We start from the raw sequence: 20,917 nt of genomic DNA on the forward strand, positions 1-20,917 counted from the left end.
TGTTGCAATATTTTAGAATCAAATTAAACAAGAAAATTGCATAAATATAAGTATTGGTTTAATCACTTTGAACTTGGAAAATAGTGGAATCTTAGCCTCAGTGTTTCTTTTAGTATTGATATCATGTTTGATTGAGTTTGCTCTAATTTTTAGTGAGTTTTCTATTTTAATATTAGAATTTAAGTCTAATTAATATCCTTCACAAGTCTGAGAATAGAACCACTTCTACCACTATCTACAAATCACGTCACTTCTCCAATATGATAGCATCTTCATCCATGGAGAATTGGTATCGAAATATCACCACGTTGTCATCCTTATGCATAAACAAAAGAATAACAACACACCTCAACCTTTACCAGAGAAAGGTTGAAACAATTGCAAGCAAAAGTTGAAAACCGTCGAAACACATATGCTTTTATGATAAACCAAAATCGATTCAACATATTGTGACTTTTTCACATATTGTTTCTATCAGAACCCCTCATGATCCTTTGATAAAGCCTACCTACTAGGGATAGAACTTAATCCCGCTAAATCAAAAAGTCACCCAAACCATAAGGGTTAACAATATATGAGATCGAATATTAAGGTAGTAAAACCGAAATCAAACATCCCATAAACATACATATCAATAAGATAAAAGCAATTAAGCACAGGCTATGTAAACCGAAAACTATCACAAGAAAAATTACTAATCAAATAATTTTATTCATAATAGTTTTATTCATAATAGACCATTACAATCGATGAAAGAAATCAAAAATTGATGTCTATTTTTTCCTTGCAACCTAGTCCTTCATGTCAGAACTGAATGAAGGTGGATTACTACTTTTCAGCTTTTGAATTTTTTCAAGTTTAAAACCTTGTTGCTTGACCAGAATCTCTTGCAGATGAGAAATTTTCGTGAAGGACTCTACAAGAGCATGTAATTCTGTCTTTGATTGAACACAAAAATGTGTAAATGCATCAATACACTGATCTTTATTCAGAGTATTCTCTCTTTCCTTCTTGCTAAGCCAATCTCCCTTTCTGATTTTACCCTTAATATCAAGAGATAATCCGGACTTAGTTTTAGGATGATCTTTCTGATCCCGCATCTTCTCCAGAGAAACCATTTGATCAAGACCCATAGTTCGGACAAGGAATGATCAAAATGAGAGAAGAATCTTTTTATATTTTTTATACTACCGAAAATATAATATTCCTAAAATACGAATATATCAAATATCTTCAAAAGTTCCTTGAATATTCTTCTTCCTCACTCAAAATTTGGTACACGAGATGAGGAAAGAATTATAATACCGATCAAGTGGCATTAATAAGAGATTTTCTCTCATTATGGAATTTTGAACAACCAGAGTGTTCTTGATCTAGTATAGTATGAAAAGATCTCTTTCTGTTACCTCGAACCAACGAAGTATCTTGGGATAGACTGAAATTGCAAACACAACTTTTAGCAATTCTGTTTTTAAGACAGTTTTTGCATCTTGTCTTATTTCTCCCTTTACCATTAGATGATTTAATAAAATTGGAAGACATGTCCACTTTTAAAATGGGTAAATCACTAATTGAGGGGGAAGGAATAAGATTGACAACTAATGCAACATCAGTTGTTTCCTCTTCTTCAGAATCATATGAATCGGAGGATTCGTCTAGAGTTACAGCCAATGCCTTGCTTCCAGTGTATTTCTTAAGATTGAGACAGTCTTTAGCAATATGACCAAACCCTTTACACTTAAAGCATTGCGGCTGATATTCATCATCTTCTTCCTGATCCTTTTTGACAGGAACTCGATCATGCGGTCGAGAAGATCGATAAGTATCCTTAACAAATATCTTGTTCCTTTTCTTCAAGAGATCTCGAAATTGTCTAGTGATTAATGACAATGATTGTTCAGTTTCATCATCAGAATTTTCTGCAATCTGTTCATTTGAATCATCCAACTGTCTATTCCTTTCCATTTGAGCTTTTGGAACTTTTGCTTTAAAAGTGATTCCTTTGGTTTGAATAGACTGTGATTCATGATCAAAGATCTTTAACTTACCAACGAGTGTGCTTCGTGTGAGAGTTGAAAGATCATTTGCTTTTATGAGTGCATGTTCCTTAGAATCGTATCTTGATGGCAACGATCTGAGAATCTTGCATACTATATCTTTTTCAGAAATAGTCTTTCCTAACGACAAAGAAACATTAATTATCTCAGAGAGTTTAATGTGAAACTCCTCAAAAGTGTCGTTGTCATTCATTCGAAGGTTTTCCCACTCGGAAGTGAGGGTTTGAAGTATAACTTCTTTCTATGAAGAATTTCCTTCGAATACGATCTGAAGATTATCCCAAGATTCTTTCGAAGTCTGACATGTTGACACATGATGTTGTAAATCACAACTTACAGCATGAATAATAGAATTCAAACCATCTGAATTCTGCTTTGCAAGTGCCTTTTCTTCATTCGAAAACTCTGCTAAGCGTTTGAGCTCAGTTTATGAATTTTCTCTCTTTGGAAGAGTATAACCATCGACGACTAATAACCAAGTATTAAAGTCTCGTGATTGAAGAAAAGATCTCATAGCAGATTTCCACCATAGATAGTTTGTTTCATCAAATCTTGGCGGTACGTTAATTGAAGTCGATTCATGAGAACTTGAGTTCATTTTTATAGGTTGGATCGCATCAAAAACAGATTGTTAGATATTTTCGTGTTTGCCTGCTCTGATACCAATTGAAAAGGCGAGGGTACCCAAATATACCTCAAGCTAAATCTTTTTCTACCTATAAGTCCTTTCTCAGAAAGTGATTGTCTATGGACTGAGTCGAGACAATACAACTAATTGGTTCACACTTCGTGTGATCGTCTATGGATACTAGATCAAGACAATACAACAACGAAGTATGTTTACTTGATACAAAGGTTCGGACTTAACCAAACACAATAGGATTGCTTATCAAGTAAATAGGAATTAACGTTTGTGTAATTTACTTTAATTATCATATAACAATTATAATGCGGAATATAAAAGTAAATGACACAGCAAGATTTTGTTAACGAGGAAATCGCAAATGCAGAAAAACCTCGGGACCTAGTCCAGAATTGAATACTCCCAGTATTAAGGCGCTACACAAAATTACACTAACTTCGTATAGTTGAGACCAAGTAACTAACCCTATAGTTCACCTAGTTCCTTCTGTATTCCCACGCCTCCAACTTATAAATAAGTCACATACTTAGAAAAATTCCTTTGGTTCGTATTCCAAACAGTAAAGGAATAACAAATCTGTTTGGTATCAACTCTATTCAACCAAGTGATATGAGTCGGACAAAGGCTCTTCCATTTATCTCAACATAAACTCCTTCGTCAGGTCCTTAGATTTATCTTATGTTCAATCACCCAAAGGTAATCGTTTAAGATTAAGCCAACAAAACCTTTAATCCGAAGAATCGTGTTGATGTCGATCTACTCAATTAATCAATCCAATCTACCACAAGGATAAACCGATTATTAATTGGATCCTCTTTACCGAAACAAGTATTGTGCACACCAAAGATTATAAAACCCAAGTCATATCTTCAATATCTTCTTTGTCTTCAAATCTTCTTAAATCTTCAATAAAAACCTGCACACAATCACTTGGATCTCTTGTGATCAATCACGCACAGAACGGAGTCTATTAACAATGGATTATCACAAGATCGTCTTTAGAACTAACAACAGTCTAAAGATCCCTGTCGAAACTCTGAACTAGTTTGAGTGAATCTTATATCAGAAGAGAAGATTCTCAAGAATAAACAAACTAGGTGCAATCAGATTTCAACCACCGTTAGTCAATCAAATCAATCGAAAACAAGATAAACCGCAATTATCTAGTTTCCCACGAACGGTACACGCTAGAGCTTCTCAATCCCAAAGAAGACTTTAAACTGGGCGGTCGTAAGAGATTTCGCCTAATTAGATTACTCTCCTCTCCGAATAGGCGGCTACACCAGTAACAACAACAAAAGAGTAAATCTGTTGTTATGAAGGATTGGTTTGATAGAAAGGAAAACTTCGAGTATTTACAGACAAGGAATTTTGGACACCAAGGAATTTACAAAACCGAAAATATTATCAAAATATTCATAAAAGCACAGATTCAGTTTTCATAATTCCTGAAAATGCTCTGTCCAAAAATAACGATCGAAATCTCTCGGAAAATCTAATTAGTAAATGCACATTACTAATTCTGTAATTCCCCTACAAAATGAAATTAATAACCTTTATTAAAAGATTCTTAACTTACTTATGTTTCGATCCTGGGATTCTCTTCCCTTATCCGTTAAGGAATATCTTTGAACAATTAAAGAAATAAACATTCACAGCACGTGTTCAAAGTTTGTCGATATCTTTACTTTGTAAGTTCTCTTTCACACTTACAACCTTGAAACCGATTTGCCACACTTCCAAAAAAGTTTAGAATTGGTTCATCTGACTTTCAAGAACTATGTGGTTGATCAAACCAACATTCAATCACAATCATGGGTTTAATGGTTCTACCAAAACAAGTTTCGGTTCTACCTCCATGTGAGTATTGTGCATAGTCACACTAACTTTCCAAAAATTCGGTTGACTAGGTACTAGGATCGGTTCCACACATATATATGGTATCTAACTTATATGTGTTGCACATGTCCATAGGATCGGTTCCCCTTTGCCTAAAAACGTGTTGCACATGTCCATAAGATCGGTTATCCTTTCTGTTATAAACCTTGTTGCACCCCATACATGGATCGGTTCCCCTTTCCTTTTAATTGGTCAGACATACAAAATCCTATCATACCACAGGTGATTACTTAAGATCGGTTTTACTAATAAAAGTTATACCAATATATAAGTGATAGACGCATTTATGTGGCTATTTTGATCCCGATTTTCTATTTTGTTAGTACCCATTTTTGTACTTATTTTGGTATTTTATGTCTTTGTAGGTATTTTTGGAGAAATAAACATGCGCGGAGAAATTGGCTCGAAAAATGGTACTTGGACTCTTCGGAGAAAATTACTGAAGACATCCCTCAAATGGATAAGAGGTACTCCAGTAGATAAGGGGCGCTTCAATGCTATTTGCACCCTCAATTACTAAGCGTACCCCAGTTATATCAGCACCAGCGAACTGGACAAAAGCACCCCCACATTTTCTTCTCGGTTTGAAAGTGGAATTTAGGCGGGAAAAGAATTACAGAGTTTGTACTTCCCTGTTTTGTGTTTGAATGAGATTTGCTCGTGGGTTTTCAATGGACCATGTTGGTTTGGGCCTGCTAGTATCTAACAGGGAAGGTAATCAAGTCAGTGTCGGAAAATAACTTGTTTCCATGTTATCTCGGCTAAAACAGAGTGACGGGGAAGACGTTAGTTACGTGGGACCGGGAAGAGGTTTGGACGATAATTTGGTGGACTTTCTGTTGGTATGGAATGGGATTGATTTGTTGTGACTATACATGGAAGATGACGTGTTAGAAATAATAGGAAATTTTCTTCAGAGTTATACAGAGAAAGAATATTTCTAGGAATAACGGATATATATGGAAGGTACGTGAAGGTATGGAGAAGATATTCCCCAAGAATTATTTCTCTCAAGTCTAGACGGAGTTTAGGAAAGAATTGAACAAGGCAAAGACATGTAGGAGAATAAAATGAGAAACAAAAGTCCGAGACTTTTGGAGGAGGAAAGTGGAAGATTTCTCGATATTTTGGACCATGTTACGTATAAAAAAGATTGATGTGAGTCCCAGGAGGATTGTCAAGAGTTTGGGGTCGATAGAATCGGAGCAGAGAAGCACAGGTGAAGTTGCAGGAATATTCGCATGTTGCTGGTGAAGAAGAGAAGCTGAAGAACATTGGACAAACGAGGACAGTCGCAGAAGCAGTCTTTTTCAAACAGCATAACAGAAGTATCGTTGTTCAACAATAATAGATAACATATATCATAAGCTTGTCATCTTTTCTCTGTAACAGTTCAACCCGTTGTAACAGCTGTTTGTAACACCGTTGCAGCGTTGCAAATTGTCTGCTTTATTAGTTTTCTCTTGTTTTTCACCTATATGAGCTATGAACAACTACTTTGAGCACGTGAATAATATGAGGAGCTAAACCTCAACACTGGGATGATGGAGGGAGCCACATTTCATGCGTGTGGTAATTATATTTAATTCTTTCATGACTTTTTGCAAGGATTATTAATTGTTTTATGGTTTTTATTGAACGGTTGTGATTTCAATTGATAAGTTATACTTAGGATTAAGTCTTTTGATATCCCATGCTTTATATTTACATTCGTTGCTTTTCAAAAATCTACCTTGGCAAAGAAACAGAGTCAATATTCTATTTGAGCTATAATTGTCTAGAATAACTATATGAATCGCATGAATGGATTTATTGGTGGAATCCTGAGTCCCAGTCTCTCGTAACATTAAGTGAAACCAAAATTAAGTCTGAAATCAAATCTTTACAAGTCTTTGAACGAACTTCTACTTATCACTTTCAAAACTACATCAATTTTTGGTGCCGCCGACGCGGATTTATATTTAGATTTGTTTTAGGTTTATTTTTATTTTTATTATTTTTTGTTCTTTTTACGCGTTTTGGTATTTTTCGATTCTTTTCAGATTTGGAGCGAAGCTAGAAGGAAAGAAAAATTGGTATAAAAGGAAAGCATCGCCAAAGAAGGAAAGAAAAGAGGAATCCGAAAGGAGTGAAGAACAAGATTTTGTATATAGTTATTTTTTTTATTTTTAGAAACTGTAAATAGGATTTTATTTTTGTAATTTTTCTTTTCCTTTTGGACATTTTTATTTTTGGACTGGACATTATTATTATTATTTTGAAACCCTAAGAAAGGGTTAAAAATTAAATATAAACTGTTTGCAGGGAAGGACGACAGTTACGATACTGTCTCGGCCCCTCGGGTTCGTACACTGACATTGGAGTCGGTGGCCTGAGTCGACTTCAACGGTTCATTGCCCATCTGGTATGGGAGGTAAGACTCTATCCACCCGCGAATCCCCTGTCAGTGGGTTTTATTTTGTGTGACAACTCACACCCCTGCGGTAGAATGTCGAACTGGTATTACAATAGCCAATACAACGAATATCCGACTGAGTTTCAAAATGGACGTTACTACTTTGACCATCGTGTGAATAGTGGTTGGGAACATCAGCCTTTTGAAGATTATGCTCCATACCATGGTGAGCCCAATTACTATTCACATATGCACCGGTCATATGAGCAAAATTCTTATATTTCTCCTTTAGAAGAGTCTCTCAGGAAATTAGAAGAGTCGACACGTAGGATAGATGAGATGAATAACTTAGTTTATGATGAAAGAAAACTTTCTATAGAGTAATCCCTCAAGCTGATAGCTGAGACGAACGAAAGAGTTGCTCGAAATAATCTTAATTTTCAATACAGTGTCTCCAGTAATACCCTTGAAAATGAGGATAGTTATTTGCATAAACAGGATGACAAGGATAAAATTGGTTACACTACTTGTTTAGATGAGGTTCAACCATTTTCATGTTCTTATAATGATGATTATGATGAGGATAATGTTGATGAAGAATTTGAAATATGTAGGCATAGTGATCAGGAATTTGTTACTCCAATTAAGCTTTACGATGATAATATTATTTCTAGTTCAAATCCAAATAATTTTAATAATTATTCACCTATTCAAAAGGACGAGGATTTGACTAGAGATCCCCCCGTTTTAGACGATGTAGTATTTCCTGTTTACAAAGTCGATAATGGTTTAGAGGAACAAGTTTATTCTGAGAATACTGTTTTAGAGTCCCAGGACTTAGAAACATTAGTCTTAGACGAAGAAGATGAACTCGTAGAGCTTTTAAATATGAGTGAGGATGCATCACCTGAGTATAATCTACACGAAGAAATTGACCATTTTCAGGATTCTGATGATCTAGAAATTAGGGAAATTGTAGTTAGTCTATCTAGAGACACCTAAAACTCTAAGTTTGGGGGTGATTATCATTCTCCTTGTACCTTACCTTTATCTCTTACAGAGATCTCTCACTTGGGACTTGACATATGTGCCTCAACCATTTTAAAAGATTATCTTCATACACGTTTTCCTGAACCTAGTGGTGTCCATAAGAAAGTTCAGTTGTTAGAAACCCATCCTATGGTTGATGTGGTTTTCCCAGGCTATGATACCAAGATTGACTTTGTTTTCCCACCAAATATTTTTCTTCCAAATGTGGGGATGTATGAATTTAAAATGTGTCGAATATTAAGTTTTGAGACTAAACCTAATTACTTTAAGAGATTAGGGTCAACATACTTGTTTAAGGAAGATCACCACTCTCATTGTAGTCAGTTGTGTAAGTCAAATCTGATTGACTTAGAGGATCCTCAATTATTCAGGTTATTATTATGTGCTTCTAAGTCTTTATTTGAGTTTTTCCAGACTCTAGAACCTGAATATTTGGATCTAACCTATGAGGAAATGCAACCCATGAAAATATTTTATTTGGACCCAGTTATAGATCCTTAACCTGAACCACAACTAGATGTAGTTGTCTTAAACAGGAAACTAGACAAGGGTGTGGTTTATTTGTTCATTTTCTTGGCATGTTGCCGATTTCTTTTACTTGTGATAGCTCTATTTGGTTTTGATGACCCACAGATATTTCGGCTATTACTTTATGATTTTCTAAGGTGACTAATCCTTTCTTAGTCTGGCTGAAGACATTAAACTTAGCACTTCTTGGGAGGTAACCCAATATTCATGCGACACGGTAATATCTTTCCTTATCTCTTTTGCTTCAAATGGTAACAGTTTCTCCTTGTTCATGCTTTTAATTTTACCTTTGGAACATTGAGGACAATGTTAGATTTAATTTTGGGGGTATTGGAGAAACTTTTTAGTTGCATAATTAAACTCCAGAGCCTAGAAATTTATGCCTATTAAGGATGGCACTAACCAATCTAAGTGGATGGAAGCATTTTGGTTGTAGGAGTTGAGGAACCAATCTGACTAGATGGAAAAATCTAAAGAGTTTATTCATAAAAGCACAGAGCTCAGGTGTTATAAATAACATGATAGTTTCACTATATCTCGTTGAGTCCTTTCACTTCTGTTTTAATTTTGTTTTATTTTTAAACTATGTTTCTCTAAGTGATTAGGTGGGGCTCACGATTCAAGTTGTTACCAATGCTAGGGTGAATTAGAGTGATTGAGATACAAAAAAAAAAAAATGAGACCAGACCATCAGACCAACTGGAATAAATTCAATAAAGTCGACCACTGGAACCTTTGTATATGCCAGTTGTGTTGACCTAAAGTTAGGATTATCGACCACTGGTACCCTTGTATATGCCAGTGTGTTGATATTAATCATACTAGTATCTCAGTCCATTAGGATAGGTTCGTTTTGGCGGAGGCCTTCAGACAGATATGAGAAACACCGTTCACCTAGTAAACATCAAAACCATCTATGTTTTTCTCTATATCCATCTTCTTGATCTATCCATGTGATTAGTTTTGACTCCGGATATTGATGTCCATAGTGCGACTATCTTAGTAGAGCTCTGTCACTTATATATGAATTTTAGTATGCTATAGTGCAAACTCGTGTACAACAATTGGAATTTCGCATCAGGGTACTTCCTCCTGTAGTCAATAAGTATGCCAACCAAGGAGATTCTTTAGTGCCTTCCAAGGTTCTGCGTAAATGGCTAAGGTCTGGAGTAAAGGTTTTGTGTGTATATCTCTTGTAAGCCCTCCCGAGACTATAACTCGGCCACTAGGGCCACCTAGGGGTTTAAAGGCTTATTGCATACGCTAAATGCAATCGACGATGCCTGCGACAGTGAGTTAGGATTTTATTTGCTCGGGACTAGCAAATAATAAGTTTGGGGGTATTTAATAGACGCATTTATGTGGCTATTTTGATCCCGATTTTCTATTTTGTTAGTACCCATTTTTGTACTTATTTGGTATTTTATGTCTTTGTAGGTATTTTTGGAGAAATAAACATGCGCGGAGAAATTGGCTCGAAAAATGGTACTTGGACTCTCCGGAGAAAATTACTGAAGACATCCCTCAAATGGATAAGAGGTACTCCAGTAGATAAGGGGCGCTTCAATGCTATTTTCACCCTAAATTACTAGGTGTACCCCAGTTATATCAGCACCAGTAAACTGGACAAAAGCACCCCACATTTTCTTCTCGGTTTGAAAGTGGAATTTAGGCGGGAAAAGAATTACAGAGTTTGGACTTCCCTGTTTTGTGTTTGAACGAGATTTGCTCGTGGGTTTTCAATGGACCATGTTGGTTTGGGCCTGCTAGTATCTAACAGGTAAGGTAATCAAGTCAGTGTCGGAAAAATAGCTTGTTTCCATGTTATCTCAGCTAAAACAGAGTGACGAGGAAGACGGTAGTTACGTGGGACCGGGAAGAGGTTTGGACGAGAATTTGGTGGACTTTCTGTTGGTATGGAATGGGATTGATTTATTGTGACTATACATGGAAGATGACGTGTTAGAAAGAATAGGAAATTTTCTTCAGAGTTATACAGGAAAAGAATATTTCTGGGAATAGCGGGTGTTAGAAAGAATAGGAAATTTTCTTCATAGTTATACAGGAAAAGAATATTTCTGGGAATAGCGGATATATATGAAAGGTACGTGAAGGTATGGAGAAGATATTCCCCAAGAATTATTTCTATCAAGTCTAGACGGAGTTTAGGAAAGAATTGAACAAGGCAGAGACATATAGGAGAATAAAATGAGAAACAAAAGTCCGAGACTTTTGGAGGAGGAAAGTGGAAGATTTCTCGGGATTTTGGACCCTGTTACGTATAAAAAAGATTGATATGAGTCCCAGGAGGATCGTCGAGAGTTTGGTGTCGATAGAATCGGAGAAGAGAAGCACAAGTGAAGTTGCATGAATATTCACCTGTTGTTGGTGAAGAAGAGAAGCTGAAGAATATTGGACAAACGAGGACAGTCGCAGAGGCAGTCTTTTTCAAACAACATAACAGAAGTATCGTTGTTCTACAATAATAGATAACATATATCATAAGTTTGTCATCTTTTCTCTGTAACAGTTCAACTCGTTGTAACAGCTGTTTGTAACACCGTTGCAGCGTTGCAAACTGTCTGCTTTATTAGTTTTCTCTTGTTTTTCACCTATTTGAGCTATGAACAACTATTTTGAGCACGTGAATAATATGAGGAGCTAAACCCCAACACTGGGATGACGGAGGGAGCCACATTTCATGCGTGTGGTAATTATATTTAATTCTTTCATGACTTTTTGCAAGGATTATTAATTGTTTTATGGTTTTTATTGAATGGTTGTGATTTTAATTGATGGGTTATACTTAGGATTAAGTCTTTTGATATCCCATGCTTTAGATTTACAGTTGTTGCTTTTCAAATATCTACCTTGGAAAAGAAACAGAGTCAATATTCTATTTGAGCTATAATTGTCTAGAATAACTATATGAATCGCATGAATGGATTTATTGGTGGAATCCTGAGTCCCAGTCTCTCGTAACATTAAGTGAAACCAAAATTAAGTCTGAAATCAAATCTTTACAAGTCTTTGAACGAACTTCTACTTATCAATTCAAAACTACATCAAATTTAATTGGCCAGACATACAAAATCCTATCGTACCACAGGTGATTACTTAAGATCGGTTTTACTAATAAAAGTTATACCAATATATAAGTCAGGCCTTTGTGAATATTTCTACCAAGAACACAACAAGTTGTGAGCGGTTATACTCTATCACACATATTGGTTGTTCATAAGATATGCAATGAATAACAAAACCAATAACACCTGGAAATTTCCTTTTCGGTCCACAAACAAGTTTATGAACTTACTTCCTTAGAACACATGTAAACATTGTTCCCTAGGATGAAATCCTCACCTCATACCCATACATAATTACAATAGCATTCAAATGATTATGACGATGTCTTATCTACAAAGTTTAATGGTTAAGCAATAAACCTCGTATTGTATTCCTTAATACTATGTCTATCTAGAGTTCAAATATGCTTCGCAGTTATGTTTTCAATATGCACGACTTGAAAGATACGTTAGGGAATGAAACAGTTCAAGTCAAATATCACTAACCTCAAGTGGAAGGATGATTGTTGTCGTTGTAGCTCCTTGCTTCTTCACATCTTGAAGACTTTGCAATACTTGTAATGTCTCATATCCTAATACTTTCAAGCTAGCCTATACGAAGTTGTCTCTAGTACATAATCAAGCGACTCTTAACATGAGTTTTGATTCACTAAAATATGACAACCAAACTTGACATACCAAAGCTTGGTGGGTTCAACCGAGCAATGCTCTAAAACACCGGATATCTATGTTTTGATTCTGCCACACCCTTGTGTTCAGGTGTGTGTGGACATGAAACTTCATGGACAATACCACTTGCAACTAAGAATGTAAATAGTTTTTTATTTAATATAATTCTCCACCACCATCAATTCTTATAACAATAATCTTAGATGGTATTGAAAGCATATCTTCTTATATTCAATTTTCCCAAACAAAGGAGGTATCCAACAAAACTTTGAGTAATCGTCCCCTATATTAACATAATATTTGTATCCACAAATGGATGTTACAAGACAAGAACTCCAAAGATCAAGAAGTAACAATTCCAATAGTTTAGGATTGACATGAAGTAAATGGTAGCTTATGAATTCTTCCTAGTCGAAAATCACTACAAAAAAAAAGTCTTTATTAGATTAGGTAAATTTAAAAAACTACACACAAGCTTCAGAGTTTGGAAAGATGGATGAGCAAGTCTCCTGTGCCAAACATCAGAAGATATTCTTGTCGTGACAACATAGAGGGAAGAATTGTGAATGAATTGAAGTAGGTAGATACCATTTTGATGAGGGCCTTATAAAATCGTATTCTCAGTTAACAAATTTTTCACATCAAATCTTATAACAATAATCTCAGACGGTAATTGAAAGAACATATTCTTAAATTGAGATTTCTCAAACAAGAAAATATCCAACAAAACTTTGAGTTCATCACATATATTAACTATTCAGAAATAGATGTTATTGGACAAGGACCCCAAAGATCAAGAAGTAATAATTCTAATAGTTTAGAACTTCAATGACTAGACAATGTAAACGGTAATTTATGACTTCTTCCTAGTTTACGGTTACTAAAAAAATGAGTCTTTATTACATTGACCTAACGTGTTGTGTTGTGCTACGCACACGCTTATCCATATCACATATTGTGTTGTGTCACTATGTCGATTAATCTAGCCCAACGTAGCCCACAAAACCAGCATGATGTGCCGTGCTGGATTAAGTCATGTGTTGGGCCAGATTGAGCTCAAATTTTAACATGTTGGGCTGGGCTGTGCTTGTGCACGACCCAGTTTACACTTCTACTTCGCACGACTCCACTCGAGTTAAGGGGTACTCGAACCGAAACTAGTGTAACTAGCAATAGGATCGGGTGGAAATATAATTTCAGTACTTTTCCACTCCATATCGGAAATGCCTACCACGTTCGTAAAAAACAATTGTCAGACATAAAGAGTTTGAGTTGATCGATGGTTTCCTCCAAGAAATGAAACAAAACAACGACAAGACACGTTGGAAACAACAGAGAGAGAATGAGAAAGAGACTAGTTCGAGTCATTCCTTCTTTCTTCTCTTCTAATGGTAGGGGTGTGAGGTGGGACCCCAGTAATGCAGCAGGCCATGCACGACTTTTTGAAAATGTCTCAATTGCTGTACGGCCCTATGGTTAGACCAACAATGCCCAAACCTGTTTCAGACACCATTAATGGCTTCTTCAAGACATCTTCTTTCTGACAGTACCAGAAGAAAAAGAAAGAAGACCCAAATTATTGTCTTTAAATTCTTTAGATTATAAATGTAAGAAATAATAAAATATTTTAAAATATATCAGTAAACAAAATACTTATACAACAGATTAGGAATTGTTGTTGTTTGTTAGATTGATTCAAAATGGTTGAAGAAGGGAAGTCATTATTTGAAACCCCAACATGGGCAGTAGCTACTGTTGTTACTGTCATGGTTTTTGTTGGAATTCTCGTTACAAGATCTTTAGAACGATTCGGAAATGTATGTAATTTCTCCATCATAATTCTGTTCCATATCATCTTCTTATTTCATTTTTACTTATTTGATTTTTTTTCTAATGCTAATTACAGTGGCTGGGTTCGACTAAGAGGAAAGCTCTTCTATCTGCATTATACAAGATTAAAGAAGGTAAGAAAATGAATTTCCAGAAATGGAGCATGTTTTTTTCAACTCCAGAATGAGTTTAAAATGTTTGTTTCTTTGTTTGTTTGTTTGTTTGTGACTGCAGAGCTTATGTTATTTGGGCTGTTATCACTGTTGATGAGTCATTTTGCAATTTGGATTTCAAAGATTTGCTTAAAGTCTTCTGCTTTGAGTAGTAGATTTTTCCCATGTACAGAACAAGGGTACAACAAGGTGCCCCAGAAAGTATTGCATTTTACAAGTTTGAACTCTTTGAATCACTCAATTTTCACAAAGCAGGAGGAGAAATTTCATAAATTTCCTTCTCATCACCACCATGAGTATTGCCCTGAGGTACTTAACTTACCCTAACTAATCTGCATTCGAGTCTTCCTTTTGATACAATGTTATAGACTCCCAATGGACAAAATCTTCATTATTCTAATTTTGATTTAGAACTCGAAGTTGGCTTAATAGTCCTTGTATAGAATGCAGAATTCATTTTGTAACTTGTAAGACCAAGGATATACCGTACTGAATTGCCTTTGTTGATGCGTGAGTACTTCCATAAGCTGTAATTATCATGCAGGGGCATGAACCATTAGCCTCGTATGAAAGTCTCGAGCAGCTTCACCGGTTGTTGTTTGTACTTGGTGTTGTCCATGTTTCTTACAACTTCGTTAGTATTGCTCTAGCCATGCTAAAGGTCAGTTCAGCACCTCTAATTCTTCTTTTATAAGGTTGTCATTGGATTTTGGAGATTCTTCTTCGTCAATGGTGCTTATGAAAATTTTCTTGACTTGCAGATATATAGCTGGAAAACATGGGAAAGCCAAGCAAGGTCAATGGCTCTTGAGGGAGAGGGATTACAAGGTGAAAAAATCAACCTTGTACCAGCCATTGCACTTCTCCTAGACCAAAACAAACTTGTCTCTGATATGTACATTATCACTTCAATTTCATAATCATATTACCTCTTCCATTGCTAAATCACCTTTGCATTTGCTTTATCATAACCTGCTATTCTTGTTGCTTTCTACTTCAGTACTTGGCATTTTCATTTCTGAATTCCTATTTTAGGTTCAACTGGGACTAGTAAGAAGAGTTTGCACCGCCTTACTACTTTCGTGTTCCATCATACGTCGCACCCATGGAGCAAAAACAAAATTCTGGTTTGGGTGGTAAATTTGCCTCCTCAATATCCAAAAGATTATCATATCAGCATCAGCATCAGTCTCAATTCTTTTTCTGTTTTGGTACCTACTAGTGAACTAATCTGGCTTTTAATCCACTTTCTGCAGCTTTGCTTCAGCCGGCAATTCTGGAGTTCCATCAACCGAGCTGACTACATGGCACTTCGCTTTGGGTTTCTTACAGTGAGTTTCTCTGGTTTCCCGTGTCTGTATGTATAACATGTGCCCTTAGTTAGTTGAGAAAGATTAAGTTGCAGGCAGTGTAAATATTTCGTTATAGAAGTCCAGAATATAATATTTGCACAATGGCTTTGTGGACGAAACATATTGAGAAGTGCTTGAAATTCCCAAAAGATGTAATATACTAGTATCTCAGAATTAGGTAAAGCGCAGATTTGCCACTTAGATATTCACAACAATTTTAAATTGTAGTTTCACTGTTTAATTATGAGCTGACTGGAAAAGTGAGAATGTAGACATTTTAATCGAAACAAACATTATGGTGTTTCATTTTCGTTTTATTCTTGTTTCTTATGTTAAATGCCCAACTTTCTGTGTGTCATCATTGTAGACTCACCAACTTCATCTGGCATATGATTTCCATAACTATATGCTCCGTAGCATGGATGACGAATTTCGGGATATTGTGGGAATAAGGTACTCAACTCTATAATTCAGTTGATCCTTCTAGATATATAATCCAGTGGGTATACTTTAATTCTAGTTCAATGGATATCGAGTACCATATGCGGGTTCAAAAACCTGTTTGTTGAGAATGCATGAATAGATTGTAAAAACAAACAAAGCATGTGTGAATCATTTCTAGACTCGCATATTATCATTTGAAAACTATTCTCCTTGTGCAGTGTGCCGCTCTGGATTTATGCCATATTTGCCATTTTTATAAACTTTCATGGTAATTCCCTAAAACTTGTCAATTCTTGTTGAGAAGTTAATCTTTTCATGTCAGAAAATGCTAGTATGGTAACTTGCAGTTCAATCTCATTGGATCTGAAACCGTGTTTGACTCCTTATAAAGGAAAAAAAATTGATTTCATATTTTTTTGGCGGAGTTTACTAGAAATGATATGCGATATGTCGTCATGATAAATCTGTATTTCCATCTACTCATGCTTTATGTATGGTCTTAAAATTGATTGCTGACGGATATTTTTTGTGACCGTAGGGACCAATGCCTACTTTTGGCTTTCTTTTACTCCAGCATCTGTAAGCCCCTCACTCGCCATTGCAGTGCCCTAAAGTCATTGGTGCTGTACTATACTAATTAGTCTATTCTTTCTTCTCTGTTGACAAAATAGTTGATCCTGCTAGTGGGTACAAAACTGCACCATATAGTGGTGAAACTGGCCCTCGAAGCCGAGGGTACTAACCCGTCATCTGGAAATCGATTTAACCTGAGAGATGAGCTTTTCTGGTTTGGAAGGCCCAAATTGCTGTTATGGTTAATACAGCTAATCTCATTTCAAGTAAGTAGACGAAAATCTTCTTGGAGCAATTTGAAAGTTTTATCCAAACAAAACTGTTATTCAAAGCTTTCTTAATTTTGCAGAATGCATTTGAAATGGCAACATTTATTTGGTCTTTGGTAAGAATTACTCTACGAATCTACATTGAAAAACCAACCTCTCTTGTTTACAAGACCTCTGTAACACCTAACTAGTTCTCCATATATTTTTTCCGGGGTGAATCAGTGGGAAATAAAGGACCCTTCTTGTTTCATGGAGAACCGAGTGTTTCTAGTTATCCGCTTGGTATCTGGGTACGTAATCTTATCTGGGACGAAGTTTGCTCTCGTATATGATAAACTGAGTCTGGATTTCTTGTTTTCGCTCTCTCTGTTTATGACTCTTCTGTGCGCATAATCAAATTGCACCTACAGGGGTTTCTAATTTGATTTATGTAATGATATAATTATTGCAGGGTTACTCTCCAATTCTGGTGCAGTTTCATCACATTCCCACTATATGTTATCGTGACACAGGTTTGAAAAGTTGCCCATACTTTCCACTTGATTGATTATAAGTGAATGAACTGTCTCTCACCTTAAGGAAATTGGCGTTATGTCGATGTAGATGGGATCAAGGTTTAAGAAATCTGTAGTTTCTGAAAATGTTAGAGAGTCGCTTCAAGGTTGGCATATGAGAGCGAAAAGAGCAAAGCAGGGTTATCATACATCTACATTTTCAATTGCAAGAACGTCTTTTGAATCCACAGAGGATGAAACGGCCACATTACGCAATGTCCCCCCAGCTAGCAACAGTTCTACTACCACCGGCGGCTCATCCAGATCCGACAGCTCCAATTATCCGTCTCGTATCACACAAAGCGAGATAATTCATGAAGTTGGACCACCAGGTGCTGAATCTTCACATTATTCGCGTAATTCTAATCCTGTCTTTGACCATTTCGACAGGGATGAGGATGGTGATCATCATCAAAGAAAAGATGACGCATATTCCCTTCCACTTTAGATTTTCTTTCGTCCAAACATGTCAATCTTGACACTGTATGCAAATGTTATACTGCACTTCTGGTTCGTCTAGAGAGAAACAACTAGTTATATGCTTCATGGATCAGCTACACTTTGGTAGCAATTTCAGTATAATATGTGAAGTCATTAATGCAAGTTTGTAACGACATCAACAAATTGAATATAGAAGATGAAATGAATTGATACATCGAAGATACGGTGTGGGTCTGCAGCTGGTTTGATGAATTTTTTGCTAATCAAATAACAGAAAAAGTATCAGTGAATAGAGCCATTGTTGCTTGACGTCTCTGGACCTGCAGATGCGAGAAAGTCTTCCTGGACGTGTCTTCTCTCCACAATCTATAACAATCAGCTGTCAGAATTGCTGTGCTGAACAAAACAGTAGTACTGTCATAGCTTCTAGTTCTGAGACTAGACTGAATAGAGATAATGTGCCCTGGATGCCTCCCCCTAGAAGCATCCTCACAATAAACTCTGATAGTTCTTATCATAACGTAACTGAAACTGGTGGAGTTGGTCTAATTCTTCGCGATTTTGCAGGGGTGTTCAAGGGAGAAACTCTGATAGTGTTCCAAAATGTATGTCCAAACAAGTTGTCTTCTCCTTTTCTTTTTTTTCTTCCTTGTCTATGCTTGAAAATTGAATCTATAAATTCTTTAATAACATCCGTTAACCTTTATCTCTTTCACTTAGAGCAAGTCTTATGGTGGAATCCAACCCATTCCAAGTGTGGAAAAACCATGGAATGTCAAGTCTAGTGGCTTCCAAGTCGGGGTCTTCCACAGAAAATCCAAACAGGGTTCCACGGTTTCGTGGAAGGGTTTGTGGAATCCATCTGAACGCCAATAAGAATAACGCTAAAAAAACGCTATTAAGAATAGCGTTTTTTTTTTTATCCGTAGATTTAAAATGAGTTGTTGAAATCTAACGGCTGGAAAAAAAACGCTACTCTTAATAGCGCTTTTTTAGTGCTATTAAGAATAGCGTTTTCACTATTCCACCACTACACTTGCACTTCAATCCACAATTCCAAATGCTGAGGTGGCGTGGAAGATGGAAGATGGAACTCTTCCACCATAAGACTTGCTCTTACAACCAAAAATCACAAGGAGAATTCTGAGAGGATATCCAAAGGTTGGTAGGGCTTTTCAGGATAAACAAACTGAAAAGCTTTTCTTTTTTGCTGGTCACAAATAGGAGGACTAACAAGAAAATATAGAAAAGTACATTTCAATAAATGTATTTCATAGCTCATCTATCACTCAACGAGAATTCTCCATAATACAAAAAGTGAGTTACAAAGAGTGTCAGAGAACAACTTAAAATCAACCCGTTCGCGTATTAACTAAACCAGTTTGTGATTCAAAAGTGCCCGAGAACACCTCGAAATCAACCAGCTTGCGAACAGATAAAATCAGTTCAAATACGCGAGTAAATATTAAATTTATCCATCAGGTATATTATCAATTAATTTAAAGTTCGTGCACTGACCAACTCAGTTCGTGTACACGAATGTAATTTGATATCTTCTAGGAATTTCTTTCGTAATTATAATATAATGAAAAATAAATTGTCCTCGACCTATTATGCGACAAGTCCTTTAGAATTTCCATTACTTTAGTTTATAATCAGAGATTTTCAAGTACTAAAAAATAAACTGTATCTTGATTTTCAAGAATATAATGATACAATCATACGACGCTGTTTCGGTAGATGGAGTGGTAGAAAATATGAGCAATTAGGATAAATCTAAGGTTTATGAAAAACACCTAGGAACAAGTCTCGTAACTATCTGTTGATGGTGGTTTTTAGCTTAGGGTCAAAATCGTAAAATTGTACATCTGACATGACGTCATTATGACCATTAGCACATTTATTGAATCAATCAGCATGCCTACGTAAGAATTACCGGGGTACCTTTTTTTTTTTACATGGGTCATGTTCCACGGCAAAACCCTTAACACTGACTGACATCATCTATGCCAAACCCTAATTCTCATGCTACCGCGCCAAGGCATGCCAACCATGCCAACCGCACCACTGTGTCAATGGCGGACCATGCCAGCCACATCTCCGCGCCAAGGCATGCCAACCATGTCAGCCGAACCACTGTGCCAATGACATACCATGCCATCCACATCTCCGCGCCAAGGCATGCCAACCATGCCAGCCGCACCACAGCGCCAATGGCATGCCAACCATGCCAGCCGCACCACATGTGCCAATGGCATGCCAACCACCTTGCCGCGCCATACCATGCCGGCCTTCCCTATGCGGCTACCAAAACGAAGGCGTGCGATGATCAACGACCACCCTTCCATCTTAAGATGCAAATCTTAGCCGTCCAAGGTCGCCAAACAACGCATGGTAACCTTTGGCCCAAAACCCTAGTTTTGGCCACGCCAAACCGCGCCAAGGCATGCCATGCAACATGTGCCAATGGCATGCCAACCACCTTGCTGCGCCATACCATGCCGGCCTTCCCTATGCGGCTACCAAAACGAAGGTATGCGATGATCAACGACCACCCTTCCATCTTAGATGCAAATCATAGCCGTCCAAGGTCGCCAAACAACGCATGGTAACCTTTGGCCTAAAACCTTAGTTTTGGCCACGCCAAACCGTGCCAAGGCATGGCATGCCACATGTTCCAATGGCATGCCAACCACCTTGCGGCGTCATACCATGCCGGCCTTCCCTATGCGGCTACCAAAACGAAGGCCTGCAACAATCAACGGCCACTTTTTCATCTAAGATGTATATCTTATCCGTCCAAGGTTACCAGCTAACGCATGGCAACCTTTGGCCCTAGTTTGGTCTTGCCTAAACAAATCCAAAACCCTAACTTTTGGCCGCGCCTAAACTAGGCCAAATTAAAGCCATCCTTATCATGCTTTCATTCCACTGGCTACCAAAACGAAGGCCTG

At 36.8% G+C, this 20,917-nt stretch overlaps 1 protein-coding gene across 1 annotated transcript; it reads left to right on the top strand.

The window, feature by feature from the left end:
* Positions 1 to 13,753: 13,753 nt before the first annotated feature.
* Positions 13,754 to 18,182, top strand: LOC113288920 (MLO-like protein 4). The gene is made up of 15 exons (XM_026538072.1): positions 13,754 to 14,144; positions 14,234 to 14,291; positions 14,392 to 14,639; positions 14,875 to 14,991; positions 15,092 to 15,158; positions 15,366 to 15,466; positions 15,587 to 15,661; positions 16,050 to 16,135; positions 16,345 to 16,394; positions 16,665 to 16,705; positions 16,798 to 16,965; positions 17,049 to 17,084; positions 17,191 to 17,258; positions 17,420 to 17,480; positions 17,572 to 18,182. Exons 1-15 carry the CDS (start codon positions 14,028 to 14,030, stop codon positions 17,968 to 17,970), a joined length of 1,692 nt encoding a protein of 563 aa, XP_026393857.1. The 5' UTR covers positions 13,754 to 14,027; the 3' UTR covers positions 17,971 to 18,182.
* The last annotated feature ends 2,735 nt before the right edge of the window (positions 18,183 to 20,917 follow it).

This window comes from Papaver somniferum, chromosome 6 (assembly GCF_003573695.1).
Source record: "Papaver somniferum cultivar HN1 chromosome 6, ASM357369v1, whole genome shotgun sequence".
Classification (NCBI taxonomy): domain Eukaryota; kingdom Viridiplantae; phylum Streptophyta; class Magnoliopsida; order Ranunculales; family Papaveraceae; genus Papaver; species Papaver somniferum.

Bases quoted from the DNA above. Each gene is read 5' to 3' on its own strand.
- LOC113288920 (XM_026538072.1), top strand. From the start codon at position 14,028: ATGGTTGAAGAAGGGAAGTCATTATTTGAAACCCCAACATGGGCAGTA. The intron at 14,992-15,091 runs GTCAGTTCAGCA...CTTGACTTGCAG, and splicing joins TTGCTCTAGCCATGCTAAAG to ATATATAGCTGGAAAACATG. The intron at 16,136-16,344 runs GTACTCAACTCT...CTCCTTGTGCAG, and splicing joins CGGGATATTGTGGGAATAAG to TGTGCCGCTCTGGATTTATG.